This window comes from Anolis carolinensis, unplaced genomic scaffold (assembly GCF_035594765.1).
Source record: "Anolis carolinensis isolate JA03-04 unplaced genomic scaffold, rAnoCar3.1.pri scaffold_7, whole genome shotgun sequence".
Lineage (NCBI taxonomy): Eukaryota > Metazoa > Chordata > Lepidosauria > Squamata > Dactyloidae > Anolis > Anolis carolinensis.
Genome location: NW_026943818.1, coordinates 29102711 through 29122386, shown reverse-complemented (window position 1 = coordinate 29122386; position 19676 = coordinate 29102711). Strand labels below are relative to the sequence as shown.

The 19676-nt window shown below is 42.8% G+C and overlaps 1 protein-coding gene across 1 annotated transcript in view; it reads right to left on the bottom strand.

Annotated features, from left to right (window-relative positions):
• Positions 1–3675: 3675 nt before the first annotated feature.
• gas2l2 (growth arrest specific 2 like 2) overlaps positions 3676–19676 on the bottom strand; it is a 19878-nt gene continuing 3877 nt past the window's right edge. Inside the window, exons 3-8 of the mRNA XM_062960480.1 lie at positions 15787–16149; positions 12275–12519; positions 10589–10696; positions 8899–8995; positions 6674–6995; positions 3676–5076 (exon numbers count right to left, since the gene is read on the bottom strand). Of these exons, the coding sequence (XP_062816550.1) occupies positions 3831–5076; positions 6674–6995; positions 8899–8995; positions 10589–10696; positions 12275–12519; positions 15787–16138 (2370 nt within the window). The 5' untranslated portion in view covers positions 16139–16149 and the 3' untranslated portion in view covers positions 3676–3830. The remainder of the gene's footprint in view (positions 5077–6673; positions 6996–8898; positions 8996–10588; positions 10697–12274; positions 12520–15786; positions 16150–19676) is intronic.

Here is a 19676-nt window from a genome sequence, read left to right as displayed (position 1 = left end):
CTGTCCCTTCGAGAAGGAAACTTTCCGACCGGCTGGTCAAACTTGTATTTAAAACTAATAGATGAATTATTTTCTGGTGATTCCAAAAAAAAAAGAGAATAAAGCGAGTGACTAGTTTTGCTTTTGGCTTCCTGTTGATGGATTGGCGGCAATTGGGGTTTCCTTTTATGCATCACCCCCATCATCCCCAGATTTATATATATGATTTTATTATTAACTAGCTTGGGTACCCGGCGGTGCCTGGGTCATTTGTGTTCCAAATGTAGTCTAGATCCAATGTCAGCTGGGTTCAGTGGCTGCGGGTGAACTACAACTCCCATATGCAAGTCCCATCATCCATGGTCCATCCCACTCCAAACAGCGCCAGGATGTAGAGTAGTTCATGGGGACTGTATGTGTCAAGTTTGGTCTTGATCAGACATTGGTGGGAATTGTAGTGGTCTCAGGAAGTGAGTGAAGCTACTGCAAGTCCCATCATCCATGGTCCAAACCACACCAGGATGTAGAGTGGGTCATGGGGACTGTATGTGTCAAGTTTGGTCTTGATCAGACATTGGTGGGAATTGTAGTGGTCTCAGGAAGTGAGAAAAGCTACTGCAAGTCCCATCATCCATGGTCCAAACCACACCAGGATGTAGAGTGGGTCATGGGGACTGTATGTGTCAAGTTTGGTCTTGATCAGACATTGGTGGGAATTGTAGTGGTCTCAGGAAGTGAGTGAAGCTACTGCAAGTCCCATCATCCATGGTCCAAACCACACCAGGATGTAGAGTGGGTCATGGGGACTGTATGTGTCAAGTTTGGTCTTGATTAGACATTGGTGGGAATTGTAGTGGTCTCAGGAAGTGAGTGAAGCTACTGCAAGTCCCATCATCCATGGTCCAAACCACACCAGGATGTAGAGTGGGTCATGGGGACTGTATGTGTCAAGTTTGGTCTTGATCAGACATTGGTGGGAATTGTAGTGGTCTCAGGAAGTGAGTGAAGCTACTGCAAGTCCCATCATCCATGGTCCAAACCACACCAGGATGTAGAGTGGGTCATGGGGACTGTATGTGTCAAGTTTGGTCTTGATCAGACATTGGTGGGAATTGTAGTGGTCTCAGGAAGTGAGTGAAGCTACTGCAAGTCCCATCATCCATGGTCCAAACCACACCAGGATGTAGAGTGGGTCATGGGGACTGTATGTGTCAAGTTTGGTCTTGATCAGACATTGGTGGGAATTGTAGTGGTCTCAGGAAGTGAGTGAAGCTACTGCAAGTCCCATCATCCATGGTCCAAACCACACCAGGATGTAGAGTGGGTCATGGGGACTGTATGTGTCAAGTTTGGTCTTCATCAGACATTGGTGGGAATTGTAGTGGTCTCAGGAAGTGAGTGAAGCTACTGCAAGTCCCATCATCCATGGTCCAAACCACACCAGGATGTAGAGTGGGTCATGGGGCCTCTGTGTCCTAAGTTTGGTACTGATGCGTCATTGATGAGAGTCGCAGTGCTCTCAGGAAGCCAGTGATGGTATTGCAAGTCCCATCGTCCATGGTCCACCCTCCTCCAAACAGTGCCAGGATGTAGAGTAGTTCATGGGGACTGTATGTGTCAAGTTTGGTCTTGATCAGACATTGGTGGGAATTGTAGTGGTCTCAGGAAGTGAGAAAAGCTACTGCAAGTCCCATCATCCATGGTCCAAACCACACCAGGATGTAGAGTGGGTCATGGGGACTGTATGTGTCAAGTTTGGTCTTGATCAGACATTGGTGGGAATTGTAGTGGTCCCAGGAAGTGAGTGAAGCTACTGCAAGTCCCATCATCCATGGTCCAAACTCTTCCAAACCACACCAGGATGTAGAATGGGTCATGGGGCCTCTGTGTCCTAAGTTTGGTACTGATGCGTCATTGATAAGAGTCGCAGTGCTCTCAGGAAGCCAGTGAAGGTATTGCAAGTCCCATCGTCCATGGTCCACCCTCCTCCAAACAACACCCAGGTGTAGAGTAAGACATGGGGGCTTTATGTTCCAAATTTGGTGTTTTTCAGGCATTGGTGGAGATTGCAATGTTATCAGGAAGTGAGCGAAGGTATTGCAATTCCCATCGTCCATGGTCCATCGTCCTCCAAACTTCACCAGGGTAAAGAGTGGGTCATGGGTGCTCTGTGTTCCAAGTTTGGACTTGATGAGTCATTTGTGGCAGTTGCAGTGGTCTCGGGAAGTGAGTGAAGCTACTGCAAGTCCCATAATCCTTGGTATGTCCTCCCTCAAACTGTACCGGGACATAAATTGGGTCATGGGGGGTATGTGTGCCAAGTTTGGTCCAGTTCTGTCACAGGTGGGCGTCACAGTGGTCTGTGGGAGTTGAAGGGATTCAAAGTACTACAAATCCCATCATCTGTGGTCCATACTCCCCCAAACTGATGCAGCATGTAACGTGTGTCATATGAGATATGTGTGTCAAGTTTGGTTCAATTCTGTCATTCCTGGTAGTTGCAGTGGTCTCAAGAAGTGAGTGAAGGTACTACAAATCCCATCACCCATGGTCCATCGTCCTGCAAACAGCACCAGGGCGTAAAGTGGGCCATGGGAGTTCTGTCTGCCAAGTTTGGTCTAGTTCTGTCACTGGTGGGCGTCGCAGTGGTCTGTGGGAGTGGAAGCTATTGAAAGTACTACAAATCCCATCACCCATGGTCCATCGTCCTGCAAACGGCACCAGGGCGTAAAGTGCATCATGGGGATTAAGTGTGTTGAGTTTTGTCCAGATCCGTCATTCGGGGCGGTCGTAGTTGTCCGTGTAAGTGGCGGCCAATCAGAAAGCTGGCACATACTCCCATACATACACACATACATACCCGCATACAAACATTGACTTTTATTATTGTATATATATATAGATAATAGATATATAGATATAGATATAGATTATCGATGATCCTGAACGAGTGTTTACCCCTCCGTTGGGAAAATAGCAGAGTAGAAAGAAGATGAATTAAATATATATATATATATATATGAGATATATACATACATACATACATACATATATTATATATATATATATATATATATATATATGATCGATATATAAATTATCGATAATGATCGAATATCCCGGACGAGCCCCCAGTGCTTACCCCTCCGTTGGGAAAATAGCAGAGTAGAAAGAAGATGAATTAAATATAAATATAAATATATAAATATGATCTATATATATATATATATATATATATATATATATATATATATGATCGATAATGATCGATTATCCCTGACGAGCCCCCAGTGTTTACCCCTCCGTTGGGAAAATAGCAGAGTAGAAAGAAGATGAATTAAATATATATATATATATATATATATATTTGAGATATATACATATATATATGAGATCGATATATATATATATATATATATATATATATATATATATATATATATAAAATGATCGATAATGATTGATTATCCCTAACGAGCCCCCGTTGGGAAAATAGCAGAGTAGAAAGAAGATGAATTAACTATATATATATATATATATATATGATCAATATATATATGCTCGATATATATATATGTATATATATATATGTATGTATAAATAAATGATCGATAATGATTGATTATCCCGGACGAGCCCCCATGTTTACCCCTCCATTAGTAAAATAGCGTAGTAGAAAGAAGATTAATTACTGAATATTATTATATTATTTATTCTGTATTTATTATTGTCATTACTTATTCTGAAATTATTTATTATTTATTTATTAACACAGCGCCTTTTTCCTTAATCCAGGTCGGCGAGGTTCCTGGTCCAAATGTCCGTCAAAGGGTCTCGCTTTCTGTGGAAAGTCAGACCCAGGTCTCCTTGCTCTTTGGGAGCCCCGTCTCCCCATCTTTCTCGATATTCCCGGAACGGTTTTGCTCCCGGCGGTCACTCTGGTCCGGGGTTTTGGGGCCGAGGGCCTTCCGCTGACCGGTCCGCTGGCCGTAGCGATGCCCCACTGGCCGGGGGATCTTGGAGGGCCTCTTCTCCGGCCGGTGGTCCCTCCTCGGCCGGACCTTGGGGCGCAGCTTGAGCTTGTAAATGGACGGCACTCGCTGCGGCTTCTTGAGGGACCGCTTGGTTTTCGCAGTAGTCGAGGCGGCCTCTTCCACCTTTGGTTCGGTGTTTTCGGAGGCCAAGTTCTCCATATTTGGGGATTTTCTTTCCTTTGAAGGTCTCGCCGTCTCTACCTGTCCGTGGTTCAACGCTGCGGAGAGTTCCCGGATCACGTCCTCATAGCGTCCCCCAACTAGCGGCCATCTTGCCCCTCTTTCGGGGACATAGACCCCGCTCCGAGGCACTTTTTCCCCGTTGACACAGAGCTGCTTAGGCTCCAAATGGAAGCCATCAGGTCCCAGAGCTTTGCCAGTCTTTAACTCGTTGCCTTCTAAGTTGTCCTCCATCTCCTTGACGCTGGCCATGATTTCCTCCTCCAGACTTTGGTACGGAGAACGTTCCTCCTCCGGGTTTACTATCAAAGTCGTAGAGACACATCCTTTCTCTATAATACCCCCATAACTCTTTTGGCCACCTCTTTGAGGGCCTTGCTGACCTTTCCTTCTATCCATCTCCGCCCTCCATCCAGATACGTCCACCAGATTGGTTTTCCCTTCTTCCTTTTCATCATTAGGTCCTTGGACTCCATTCCTACAACAACGAGGGCTTTTACTAGGCGTCGGAGACCTGTAGTAAGTCTGACTGACCTTCCCTTTGGTCACTGGGGCTTTGACCGGAGAAGTTGACCTCTGTGTTACGGAATCTTGAGGGTGGGAGGGCCGGAGAGGCTTCGTTGGGCTTGAAGGACAACTATCTTTATGGAAACTGGGTTGAGGCGTTGCAGGCCTCCACGAGGTTGCCCTCATTGCCGGACTCTTGGCCATCTGAGGGTCCAAACCAGCCTGAAGGCTCTCCGACCTCCACCTGGAGATGGGCAAGTCCTTCATCGGGTGTCTGTCCATCTGAAATGTCCCACTTCGGCCACGTTGCTCCAAACTAGGCCTTTCCTCTGCGGTTGTCCTCCTTCCGGATGGAGTAGTTGACCGCTCCCTTATCCTGAAAGAGATTAAAGATGGACAACGGGCACAAAAGTCAATTAAAGATGGACAATGGGCACAAAAGTCAATTAAAGATGGACAATGGGCACAAAAGTCAATTAAAGATGGATAACGGGCACCAAAGTTGATTAAAGATGGACAACAACGTTGATTAAAGATCATCAACGGACACCAACATTGGTTAAAGATGGACAACGGACACTAAAGTCCACTGAAGAAGGACAAGAGACATCAATGTTAGGTAAAGATGGATGCTGAAGCTGGTTAAAGATGGACAATGGACACCAAAGTTGATTAAAGATGGACAACAACGTTGATTAAAGATCGTCAACGGACACCAACATTGGTTAAAGATGGACAACGGGCACCAAATTTGATTAAAGATGGACAACAACGTTGATTGAAGATCGTCAACGGACACCAACATTGGTTAAAGATGGACAACGGGTACCAAATTTGATTAAAGATGGACAACAACGTTGATTAAAGATCGTCAACGGACACCAACATTGGTTAAAGATGGACAACTGACACTAAAGTCCACTGAAGAAGGACAAGAGACGTCAAGGTTAGGTAAAGATGGACAACAAGGTTGATTAAAGATGGACAATGGACACCAAAGTTGGCTAAAGATGGAAGCTGAAGCTGGTTGAAGATGGACAACAGGCACCAAATTTGAATAAAGATGGACAACGAGGTTGATTAAAGATCGTCAACGGACACCAACATTAGTTAAAGATGGACAACTGGCACAAAATTCGATTAAAGATGGACAATGTTGATTAAAGATTGTCAACGGACACCAACGTTGGTTAAAGATGGACAACGGGCACCAAATTTGATTAAAGATGGACAACAACGTTGATCAAAGATCGTCAACGGACACCAACATTGGTTAAAGATGAACAACAGGCACCAAATTTGATTAAAGATGGACAACAACGTTGATCAAAGATCGTCAATGGACACCAACATTGGTTAAAAATGGACAACGGACACCAAATTTGATTAAAGATGGACAACAACGTTGATCAAAGATCGTCAACGGACACCAACATTGGTTAAAGATGAACAACAGGCACCAAATTTGATTAAAGATGGACAACAACGTTGATTAAAGATCGTCAACGGACACCAACATTGGTTAAAAATGGACAACGGACACCAAATTTGATTAAAGATGGACAACAACGTTGATTAAAGATCGTCAATGGACACCAACATTGGTTAAAAATGGACAACGGACACCAAATTTGATTAAAGATGGACAACAACGTTGATCAAAGATCGTCAACGGACACCAACATTGGTTAAAGATGAACAACAGGCACCAAATTTGATTAAAGATGGACAACAACGTTGATTAAAGATCGTCAACGGACACCAACATTGGTTAAAGATGGACAACTGACACTAAAGTCCACTGAAGAAGGACAAGAGACGTCAAAGTTAGATAAAGATGGACAACGAGGTTGATTAAAGATGGACAATGGACACCAAAGTTGGCTAAAGATGGACCCTGAAGCTGGTTGAAGATGGACAACGGGCACCAGAGTTGGAGTCCACCATCTCAGCTTCAGTTGTAAATGACTCACCTGCCAGACGATGGAGCCCTCCGAGGTCCGATGTGTTCTTGGGAGATGGACCCACTGGTCACTTTCTTGTGGTCATCAAGGCCAACGCTGTCCACTGAAGGTCCGGCGGCCACCTTCCACCCAGATCCCAGGCCTGGAGAAACGTAGGTCCTCCACTCCACCGGAGGGAGCGGGCTTTGTGACCGGCTGACGATGAGGGCCGTGGGCTGGGGCGCATGGGGCTTGTTGTCCGTCCGAGGGGTCAGTCGGGCCGTGATCTCGTGCTGGACGGGCGTGGCAAGTGTCCGCTGGGGACTGGACCTCCTCAAGGCCTGTTTGTGGGCTGCAGAGAGGATCCTCAATCACTACCTCTACTTGGAGATTTTGAAGGACATCAACGTCAATCTCATCACCAGCAAAAGACAGGGATGTCCTGCATCATGGCAGGTTGTGGCTGGTGGTCAAAAATCTCCAGGAGTGAACATTAGACATGTCCAAAAAAATCGTTTTGAATTGTATATCAGAATTATTTCGGATTATTCTCGCTTTTTGATACGCATTCCGAGACATTGTCTCACAGCACAACCAGCAATGTAATTCGAACCATTGTTGGCCCATTCTTTAATTGTCTCTTAATGTTTCGTTAATTCCCCCCCCACAAAAAAAATTTAATATATTTTTTTTATTGCGCATCAATGAAAAAAATGTTTCAATTCTCGTTTCTAAAGTAGGGGGCACTGGCGCTTTGATATAGAAAGTATTTCCGATTTTTTCACCCAAAAATTTCGGATATTTCTGAAAATTCGTAATGATTCTAAATGTTTCTAAAATGGCGGGCGCGCATGCGCAATCGCTACACACCGGGCTTGTATGGCCATCTTCCATGTGGACGCAGAGGACGTTAGCCCCCACCTTTGCGTCCATCGTGGAAGCTTCTGATTGGCCGGGGAGCGGCAGCCATGTTAGGCCGCGCTAAGCTCCCATTCAAGGTAGGTTGCAGAAACAAAAAAAAATTAAATATTTTTTAAAATATATTTTTTAAAAAATTGGGGGGGGGGAATTAACGAAACATTAAGAGACAATTAGAGAATGGTCCAACAATGGTTCGAATTACATTGCTGGTTGCGCTGTGAGACAATGTCTCGGAATGCGTGTCAAAAAGCGAGAACAATCCGAAATAATTCCGATATACGATTCAAAACGATTTTTTGGACATGTCTAGTATATACATATAATATTGATAATAATATTATAATGTAATACAATATAACACTAAAAATAATACCATATAATAATATTAATTGTATATTATATATTACATATTACTAATACTATTACAGTATAGTGGTATAGTTCAATATAGTAATATATAATGCTTATATTGTGATATGCTAATAATCTATCTATATATATATAAAAGGGTAATGGCGTTCCGGCCTAGGACAAAACAACAAAACTACACATCCCAGAAACACTAAACTTGGCAGCACAACCCCTCATCCATGCCTCTACATTCATACAACAAACAGCTCCAGCAACTCCAGAAAACGGCCAGGCTTCGAGACTGCAAGGCTATTCACTGCTATTCCACCTGGCCAACAAAGGATTCCCATAAGCCACAGCAACTATACAATAATATATTGTATGTACATATAATTTGTAAGCTGCTCTGAGTCCCCTTTGGGGTGAGAAGAGTGTGATACAAATGTACTAAATAAATGCAGTAAATAAATAAATAATAAATGAATAAATTTTAGACAGGCTCGCCCAAAGTCTGTGATGACTTGAAGGCACACAACAACAACAACAACAATCCAAATTAACTGGACTATCTCATTGGCCAGAAGCAGGCCCAAACTTCCCATTGAAATCCTGATAAATGTATGTTGGCTAAAATTGTTTTTATTTTTAAATATTGTATTGTTCTTTCATTGTTGTTGTTGTTTTTGCACTACAAATAAGACATGTGCAGTGTGCATCGGAATTTGTTTGTATTTTTTTTTCAAATGATAATTCGGTCCCTCAACAGTCTGAAGGATTGTGGACCGGCCCTCGGCTTAAAAAGTTTGGGGACCCCTGATCTAGATCACCTTCCCTACTAAAGGTAAGATAAGACTGTATCCGATCAATCGATTAGATGTAGGGATTGGAGTGTTGGTTCAGGACCTGGGAGGTTGCCTTCAGGATTAAAAGCAAGATCGGTCCGTAATCAATCAATCAATCAATTCTATGCATGATGGACATACAGAGGGAGGTGCAGCGGCAGGGGTCGTGTTTGTCCAAATAGTGCTCCAACGTATCCCATCCTCCACCGACTCGGACCATGACGTGTTTCCGCAGGATCTAAAGGAACAAGAAGAGAAACCATTGTCAGGTGGGACTTCTGCACCCCGCTTCTCCCTATTTCTCCCACGAGAATATTCTCTGGCACCCCTTTCAGACGCCGATTTCTCCTCCTCAAACGATTCTCAGAGTCAATTAATTTAGTTTTCAGAAACTTAGATTTCTGAAACTGCTCGATTCTTGATTCATTATCATCACCATGGTGTTTAATTTCTGACAAGGTTGCTTTAATCTCCACAAATTCAGACGCTAAACTTTTAATTGATGTGTTCATTAGACATGTCCAAAAAATCGTTTTGAATCGTATATCGGATTTATTTCGGATTGTTCTCGCTTTTTGATACGCATTCCGAGACATTGTCTCACAGCTCAACCAGCAATGTAATTCGAACCATTGTTGGCCCATTCTCTAATGGTCTCTTAATGTTTCGTTAATATTTTTCCCCAAAAATTTTTGTTAAATATATTTTAAAAAAATATTTTAATTTTTTTTTTCATTTCTTCAACCTACCTTGAATGGGAGCTTAGCGCAGCCTGACATGGCTGCCGCTCCCTGGCCAATCAGAAGCTTCCACGATGGACGCAAAGGTGGGGGCTAACGTCCTCTGCGTCCACATGGAAGATTGCCATACAAGCCCGGTGTGTAGCGATTGCGCATGCACGTCCGCCATTTTAGAAACATTTAGAATCATTACAAATTTTCGGAAATATCCGAAATTTTTGGGTGAAAAAATCGGAAATACTTTCTATATCGAAGCGCCAGCGCCCCCTACTTTAGAAATGAGAATTGAAACATTTTTTTCATCAATTGGACATGCCTACTAAACATAATAAATGGAGACCCTACATTTGAGAGACTTGCCGAATTTGCCTATATGTCAGGAAGTGGGAGCAGTGTGATAGATTACGTTCTGGTAGCAAATCACACGTATAAACATATAGAGAATTTCATCACAGTACGCAGAACAGAAAGTTTGTTCCATGTTGATCTATGATGGCTCCGGACTCCGGACGCTGGAGGCTGGAGGAGTCAGGATGAGCCTGGCTGATTTATGTCTGTCTCGCTCTGAGCACACAGAAAAGCTTGAGAAGATTCTCCGCTTTCTGCTTTGAGCTTTCAAAAGACTTTGTAGATAACTTTTCAGCCGGCTACGTATTGAATTAGGACTTTAATTGCCTTTCAGTGGAGGGAAGAGCGTAGATCTAACACCATTTGCTTCCCATGCTCCGCCCCCAATCACAGTCTCTCAGCTCTTCTTCACCTGACTCCCTCCCCAATCAGAGCCAGTCGGAAATGTTTATCCAAATCCACTGTTCCCTCGGATGAGCTCATGGCATCTCGGCTACAATTACTAGCTGAGAGTTCACCTCCCTGACTGCTGGATTCCAAAACATCAGTACTTTCGCATGGTTGCTCTAACAGCAACCCCTCGTCTCGGCTGTATCTCAATCCAGCATTCTCCCTGGTTCTGAAAACTGCAACTCCCAGTCTCCTAGGCCTCATGACCATTTCCTTCTTGTTGGCCAACATGCTGGGATTTGTGATTGCGATCCAAACTTTTGTATTGTTTTCCAATGGGGGGGCGGACTCACCCTGACGAAGATGAGGGTGCTGGAGTCGCCCACGCGGTATTTGCCTTCGGAGACCTTGACCATGGAGAACTGGATGGGGCAAGTGCAGCGGCTGATCAGATGCTGGACCTGGAGGGCAAGCAGAAAGGCCATGGGGATGATGGGGGTTTGCTGGTGTGGCGAGTGGGGAGTGTTGTCGAGGCTCAGCCCCCAAATGTCTCTATTGTGAATCCGACACGAGAAATGAGGAGATCGAAATACAATAGATTCGGAGACTCAGATCCTGTCAAAATGGATGTCAAGAAAACCATAATTCTGAAAGACTTTGGATCGAACATAGGAGTCCGCGGAAGGGTAATGTATCTTTAATCTCCTCGTTTCTGGTGCTTGGTGAGGGAATAAAAAAGGATATTTGGACGTTTTGGCACCCGAATAGGGGCTCGAGAAAATTCTCGGTGTTTCTCTTGAAGACAACCTGGTTCTGGTTGGGAAATTAAGAGACGAGAGAAGTTATGGTGAATGATGGTTTAACAGGGAAAATAAATATAACACGAGGCACAAGGCAGGGATGTCCCCTTTCCCCAATTTTATTTGCAATTGTAACGGAACTACAGTAGAGTCTCGCTTATCCAAACTAAACGGGCCAGCAGAAGCTTGGATAAGCGAATATCTTGGATAATAAGGAGGGATTAAGGAAAAGCCTATTAAACATCAAATTAGGTTATGATTTTACAAATTAAGCACCAAAACATCATGTTATACAACACATTTGACAGAAAAAGTAGTTGAATACGCAGTAATGTTATGTTGTAATTACCGTATTTACGACTTTAGCACCAAAATAGCACGATATATTGAAAACATTGACTACAAAAATTGCTTGGATTATCCAGAGGATTGGATAAGCGAGGCTTGAATAAGTGAGACTCTACTGTATTGGCTAATGTAATAAGAGAAGAGAGTAGTATAAAAGGAATAGGACTGAAAGAGAAATATAAAATAAATTTGTTTGCAGACGATACCCTTTTGTCAATGGAACAGCCAATAAAACAATGAGAGAAAATAGAGGCTCATTTAACAGAATTTGGATTAATAACAGGTTTACACATTAATTGGAACAAATCAGAAATGATGATATTTAACTATCAAGAAGAAGAGATAAAAAAATAAAGCAGGAGGGGAAAATCAAAATTAAAGAAACAATTAAATATTTAGGGATAAATATAACTAAAGAATTAAAAAAAATTGGAAATACACAATTTAACCAAATTAAGAAAGGAAATTAATAAGAAACTGGTGGAGTATAATAAACTCAAAGTATCATGGTTTGGTAGGATATCATTAGTCAAAATGAAGATATTACCCAAATTAATTTTTTTTATTTAGAATGCTACCTGTAGAAATTTCAGATCAAGAAATAAATTCTCGGTGTTTCGCTTGAAGACAACCTGCTTCTGGTTGGGAAATTAAGAGACGAGAGAAATCGGGGAAATGTGTCTCAATGTTTTGGCGCCCGAATAGGGGCTCAAGAAAATTCTCGAATTCTCGAATTCTCGAATTCTCGAGAACATTCTCGGTGTTTCCTTGAAGACCTCAGGAAATAAAGACATGGGAGATATTGTCCCTCAACTATCTCTTTCCAGCTTCCATCACTCTCCACTCCTTCCCATTCTTGAAGACTCGAAACCCCGTCAAGGTGAGTCCTACCATCTGGTCCAGGTTCCGGAAGTGTTGGGGCTCCCTCTGGGCCTTGGGGAAGGGGCTCTCCTCCTCCGCGGGGCCCGAGCCCGAATCCTGCCGCATCTCCTCCTCGATCTCCTGCTCCATCCGCACCAAGGCCGGGGCCACCATGCCGAAGCGGGCGCCTCGCCGGGCCACCTCCAGCAGGCACAGCACCACCTGCCGCTCGTTCTTCCGCAAGACCAGGTCCTCCGTCTCGAACATCAGGACCTCTGGGAACAGCGAAGGGGAAGGGAGGGGCAGCAGTTAGGGTCAGTCGGAGGGGCACTCCGGGACGGTCATCCCGTTTCGGCCCAATGAAAAAGGGGGTCAGATTAGCCAGATAGGCACCTGATGAGCTTACAGTCATAGAGTTGGAAGAGACCACATGGAACATCCCTCTGCCATGCAGGAAAATCATGGCTGAGTAGGTAGGTAGATGGACATAGATAGATAGAGATGGTTAGATTGATGGATAATTGATGGATGGATGGATAGAAAGACAGAGATGGATGGATGGATGGACTGAGAGACATAGGTCAATGGGTAGATGGACAGATGGACGGGTAGGTAGGTAGATGGACAGATAGACAGATAGAGATGGTTGGATGGATGGATGGATGGATGGATGGATGGATGGATGGATGGATCAATAGAAAGACAGGGATGGATGGACTGAGAGACATAGGTCAATGGGTAGATGGACAGATGGATGGGTAGGTACCTAGATGGACAGATGGACGGGTAGGTAAGTAGATGGACAGACAGACAGATAGAGATGGTTAGATGGATGGATGGATGGATCGATAGAAAGACAGGGATGGATGGATGGATGGACTGAGAGACATAGGTCAATGGGTAGATGGACAGATGGACGGGTAGGTAGGTAGATGGACAGACAGATAGAGATGGTTAGATGGATGGATCGATGGATCGATGGATCGATAGAAAGACAGGGATGGATGGACTGAGAGACATAGGTCAATGGGGTAGATGGACAGATGGACGGGTAGGTAGGTAGATGGACAGATAGACAGATAGAGATGGTTGGATGGATGGATGGATCAATAGAAAGACAGGGATGGATGGACTGAGAGACATAGGTCAATGGGTAGATGGACAGATGGATGGGTAGGTACCTAGATGGACAGATGGACGGGTAGGTAAGTAGATGGACAGATAGACAGATAGAGATGGTTAGATGGATGGATGGATCGATCGATAGAAAGACAGGGATGGATGGACTGAGAGACATAGGTCAATGGGTAGATGGACAGATGGATGGGTAGGTAGGTAGATGGACAGACAGACAGATAGAGATGGTTAGATAGGTAATGGATGGATGGACAGACAGACAGATAGAGATGGATGATAGATAGATCAATAGAGATGTGTAAATGGACAGATGGATGGATGGACAGACAGAGATAGATGGATGGTTAGACTGATAGAGGTGGAACAATGGGTAGATAGACGGATGGATAAGTAGGTAAGTAGATGGAGAGACAGACAGATAGAGATGGTTAGATAGATAATCGGTGAATGGATGGATGGACGGATGGATGGACAGACAGATAGAGATGGATGGATGGATGGATGGATGGAAAAATTGGTTGATAAATAAAAGACAGATGGATGGATGGACAGATGAATAAAAATGGATGGATGGATGGATAGAGATGGATAAATAAATGGATACATATATTTAGATGGACAGCCAGACAGATATGGATGGATAGACAGATGGAAAACAAGATGGATGGATAGATGCATAGATAGATAGAAGGATAGATGGACAGCTAGATAGATGGATGGATGGATAGATGAATAGACAGAGATGGATGGATAGATGCATAGATAGATGGATGGACGGATGGACAACCAGATAGATGGATAGAGATGGAGGGATAGATGCATAGATGCATAGATGGAAAGATGGATAGCCAGATGGATGGATAGAGATGAATGGATGGATAGATGAATAGACAGAGATGGATGGATGGATGGATGGATGGATGGATAGATGGACGGACGGACGGACGGATGGACAACCAGAAGGATGGATAGAGATGGATGGATAGATGCATAGATAGATAGATGGATAGATGGACAGCCAGATGGATGGATAGAGATGAATGGATGGATAGATGAATAGACAGAGATGGATGGATGGATGCAGATAGATAGATAGATAGATAGATAGATAGATAGATAGATAGATGGATAGAGATGGATGGATGGATAGATGGATAGACAGAGATGGATAGATGGATGGACAACCAGAAGGATGGATAGAGATGGATGGATAGATGCATAGATAGATAGATGGATAGATGGACAGCCAGATGGATGGATAGAGATGAATGGATGGATAGATGAATAGACAGAGATGGATGGATGGATGCAGATAGATAGATAGATAGATAGATAGATAGATAGATAGATAGATGATAGATAGATAGATGGATAGAGATGGATGGATGGATAGATGGATAGACAGAGATGGATAGATGGATGGACAACCAGAAGGATGGATAGAGATGGATGGATAGATGCATAGATAGATAGATGGATAGATGGACAGCCAGATGGTTGGCTAGAGATGGATGGATGAATGGATGGATGAATGGATAGATGAATAGACAGAGATGGATGGATAGATGGATGGATGGATGAATAGATGGATAGATGGATGGATAGATGGATAGATGGATGGATGGATAGATGGACAACCAGATGGATGGATAGATAGACGGATAGATGGATGGACGGATGGACAACCAGAAGGATGGATAGAGATGGATAGATGCATAGATAGATAGATGGATAGATGGACAGCCAGATGGTTGGCTAGAGATGGATGGATGAATGGATGGATGAATGGATAGATGAATAGACAGAGATGGATGGATAGATGGATGGATGGATGAATAGATGGATAGATGGATGGATAGATGGATAGATGGATGGATGGATAGATGGACAACCAGATGGATGGATAGATAGACGGATAGATGGATGGACGGATGGACAACCAGAAGGATGGATAGAGATGGATAGATGCATAGATAGATAGATGGATAGATGGACAGCCAGATGGTTGGCTAGAGATGGATGGATGGACGGATGGATGGATGGATGGATGGATGGATAGATGGATAGATGGATAGATGGATAGATGGATAGATGGATAGATGGATAGATGGATGGATGGATAGATGGACAACCAGAAGGATGGATAGAGATGGATGGATAGATGCATAGATAGATGGATGGATAAATGGACAGCCAGATGGATGCCTAGAGATGAATGGATGGATGGATGGATAGATGGATAGATGGATGGGTGGATAGTCAGATGGATGGATGGATGGATGGATGAATAGACAGAGATGGATGGATGGATAGATGGATGGATAGATGGATGGATAGATGGATGGGTGGACAGCCAGATGGATGGATAGAGATGAATGGATTAATGGACAGACAGACTGACACACCTGGGACGCGCATTTCCTGGCGGCACCATCGAATGAAGTTGGCCACGTTGTCCCTGGCCTGGAAGGTCCCCGGCCGGGCCTCGCGGTTGCAGGCAGCCCCCCTGGCTGGGAGCGTGGCCTTGGTGGCCACCTTGGGCTGCTCCTGGGCGAAGTGGGTGGCCTCCCGGGCGGCCAGGTCGGCATGGCGGCAGAGCAGGACGCCGGTCTCCAGGGGCCCCAGGAAGGCCGGTCCAGGTCCCAGGTGGGTCCCGTGGAGCTCCTGCAGCCACTCAGCCAGGTCCTCCTCCATGGCCTCCAGGTAGGCCTCGCGGGAGACATAGCGCCGGACGCTCTTCATCTCATCCGGCTGCATTCAGCCCATCCCTGGATGATAGACAGATAGTGTGGTGGATGGATAGAGTAGACGAATAAATAGATGTATAGATATAGGTAGATCAAGAGATACTGGTAGATACATTGGTGGAGAGATGAATGGAGAGATAGATAGGTAGATAGATAGATAGATAGCTAGATAGATAGATGATAGATAGATAGAGATAGATGATAGATAGATAGATAGATAGATAGATAGATAGATAGATAGATAGATAGATAGATAAGGGTGAGTAGATTTATCATAGACAATAAGACAGATAAACAGATGATAGATAGATTAAATAGATGGATGGATGATCAATAGATTCCGAAATTGACCACACAGACGCAGGAAATACCATAGGTGCGATTTCACCGACATCACGAAGACGAAATTACAGATCAATAGATAGATGATAGATAGACAGAAAAGATAAATAAGTAGATAGGTAAGTAGATAGATAGACAGATAGATAGATGAACTGGTAGAGAAGTAGATAGATAAATAGATTGATAGGTAGGTAGGTAGGTAGATAGATAGGTAGATAGATAGGTAGATAGGTAGGTAGAGAAGTAGATAGATAAAGATAGGTGGGTAGGTAAGTCAGTAAATAGATAGATGAATTGGTACGTAGAGAAGTAGACAGATAAATAGATCAATAGATCGGTAGGTAGGTAGGTAGATGACTTGGTAGGTAGAGAAGTAGATAGATGAATTGGTAGGTAGGTAGGTATATAGGTGAATTGGTAGGTAGAGAAGTAGATAGATAAATTGGTAGGTAGGTAGGTAAGTAGGTATATAGGTGAATTGGTAGGTAGAGAAGTAGATAGATAAATCTGTAGGTAGGTAGGTAGATATATAGGTGAATTGGTAGGTAGAGAAGTAGATAGATAAATCCGTAGGTAGGTAGGTAGGTAAGTAGGTATATAGGTGAATTGGTAGGTAGAGAAGTAGATAGATAAATCTGTAGGTAGGTAGGTAGGTAAGTAGGTATATAGGTGAATTGGTAGGTAGAGAAGTAGATAGATAAATCCGTAGGTAGGTAGGTAGGTAAGTAGGTATATAGGTGAATTGGTAGGTAGAGAAGTAGATAGATAAATCTGTAGGTAGGTAGGTAGGTAAGTAGGTATATAGGTGAATTGGTAGGTAGAGAAGTAGATAGATAAATCTGTAGGTAGGTAGGTAGGTAAGTAGGTATATAGGTGAATTGGTAGGTAGAGAAGTAGATAGATAAATCTGTAGGTAGGTAGGTAGGTAAGTAGGTATATAGGTGAATTGGTAGGTAGAGAAGTAGATAGATAAATCTGTAGGTAGGTAGGTAAGTAGGTATATAGGTGAATTGGTAGGTAGAGAAGTAGATAGATAAATCTGTAGGTAGGTAGGTAGGTAAGTAGGTATATAGGTGAATTGGTAGGTAGAGAAGTAGATAGATAAATCCGTAGGTAGGTAGGTAGGTAAGTAGGTATATAGGTGAATTGGTAGGTAGAGAAGTAGATAGATAAATCTGTAGGTAGGTAGGTATGTAAGTAGGTATATAGGTGAATTGGTAGGTAGAGAAGTAGATAGATAAATCTGTAGGTAGGTAGGTAGGTAAGTAGGTATATAGGTGAATTGGTAGATAGAGAAGTAGATAGATAAATCTGTAGGTAGGTAGGTAGGTAAGTAGGTAGATAGGTGAATTGGTAGGCAGAGAAGTAGATAGATAAATCGGTAGGTAGGTAGGTAGGTAAGTAGATATATAGGTGAATTGGTAGGTAGAGAAGTAGATAGATAAATCTGTAGGTAGGTAGGTAGGTAAGTAGGTAGATAGGTGAATTGGTAGGTAGAGAAGTAGATAGATAAATCCGTAGGTAGGTAGGTAGGTAAGTAGATATATAGGTGAATTGGTAGGTAGAGAAGTAGATAGATAAATCTGTAGGTAGGTAGGTAGGTAAGTAGGTATATAGGTGAATTGGTAGGTAGAGAAGTAGATAGATAAATCTGTAGGTAGGTAGGTAGGTAAGTAGGTAGATAGGTGAATTGGTAGGTAGAGAAGTAGATAGATAAATCCGTAGGTAGGTAGGTAGGTAAGTAGATATATAGGTGAATTGGTAGGTAGAGAAGTAGATAGATAAATCGGTAGGTAGGTAGGTAGGTAAGTAGGTATATAGGTGAATTGGTAGGTAGAGAAGTAGATAGATAAATCTGTAGGTAGGTAGGTAGGTAAGTAGGTAGATAGGTGAATTGGTAGGTAGAGAAGTAGATAGATAAATCCATAGGTAGGTAGGTAGGTAAGTAGATATATAGGTGAATTGGTAGGTAGAGAAGTAGATAGATAAATCGGTAGGTAGGTAGGTAGGTAAGTAGGTATATAGGTGAATTGGTAGGTAGAGAAGTAGATAGATAAATCTGTAGGTAGGTAGGTAGGTAAGTAGGTAGATAGGTGAATTGGTAGGTAGAGAAGTAGATAGATAAATCCGTAGGTAGGTAGGTTGGTAAGTAGATATATAGGTGAATTGGTAGGTAGAGAAGTAGATAGATAAATCTGTAGGTAGGTAGGTAGGTAAGTAGGTATATAGGTGAATTGGTAGGTAGAGAAGTAGATAGATAAATCCGTAGGTAGGTAGGTAGGTAAGTAGGTATATAGGTGAATTGGTAGGTAGAGAAGTAGATAGATAAATCTGTAGGTAGGTAGGTAGGTAAGTAGGTATATAGGTGAATTGGTAGGTAGAGAAGTAGATAGATAAATCTGTAGGTAGGTAGGTAGGTAAGTAGGTAGATAGGTGAATTGGTAGGTAGAGAAGTAGATAGATAAATCTGTAGGTAGGTAGGTAGGTAAGTAGGTAGATAGGTGAATTGGTAGGCAGAGAAGTAGATAGATAAATCGGTAGGTAGGTAGGTAAGTATGGTAAGTAGGTAGGTATGAATTGGTACATAGAGAAGTAGACAGATAAATAGATCGATAGATAGATTGGTAGATTGGTAGGTAGGTAGGTAGGTAGATGAATTGGTAGGTAGAGAAGTAGATAGATAAATCGGTAGGTAGGTAGGTAAGTAAATAGATAGATGAATTGGTATGTAGAGAAGTAGACAGATAAATAGATCAATAGATAGATTGGTAGGTAGGTAGGTAGGTATATAGGTGAATTGGTAGGTAGAGAAGTAGATAGATAAATCGGTAGGTAGGTAGGTAGGTGAATTGGTAGGCAGAGAAGTAGATAGATAAATCGGTAGGTAGGTAGGTAAGTAAATATATAGATGAATTGGTATGTAGAGAAGTAGACAGATAAATAGATCAATAGATAGATTGGTAGGTAGGTAGGTAGGTAGGTATATAGGTGAATTGGTAGGTAGAGAAGTAGATAGATAAATCGGTAGGTAGGTAGGTAGGTGAATTGGTAGGCAGAGAAGTAGATAGATAAATCGGTAGGTAGGTAGGTAAGTAAATATATAGATGAATTGGTATGTAGAGAAGTAGACAGATAAATAGATCAATAGATAGATTGGTAGGTAGGTAGGTAGGTAGGTATATAGGTAAATTGGTAGGTAGAGAAGT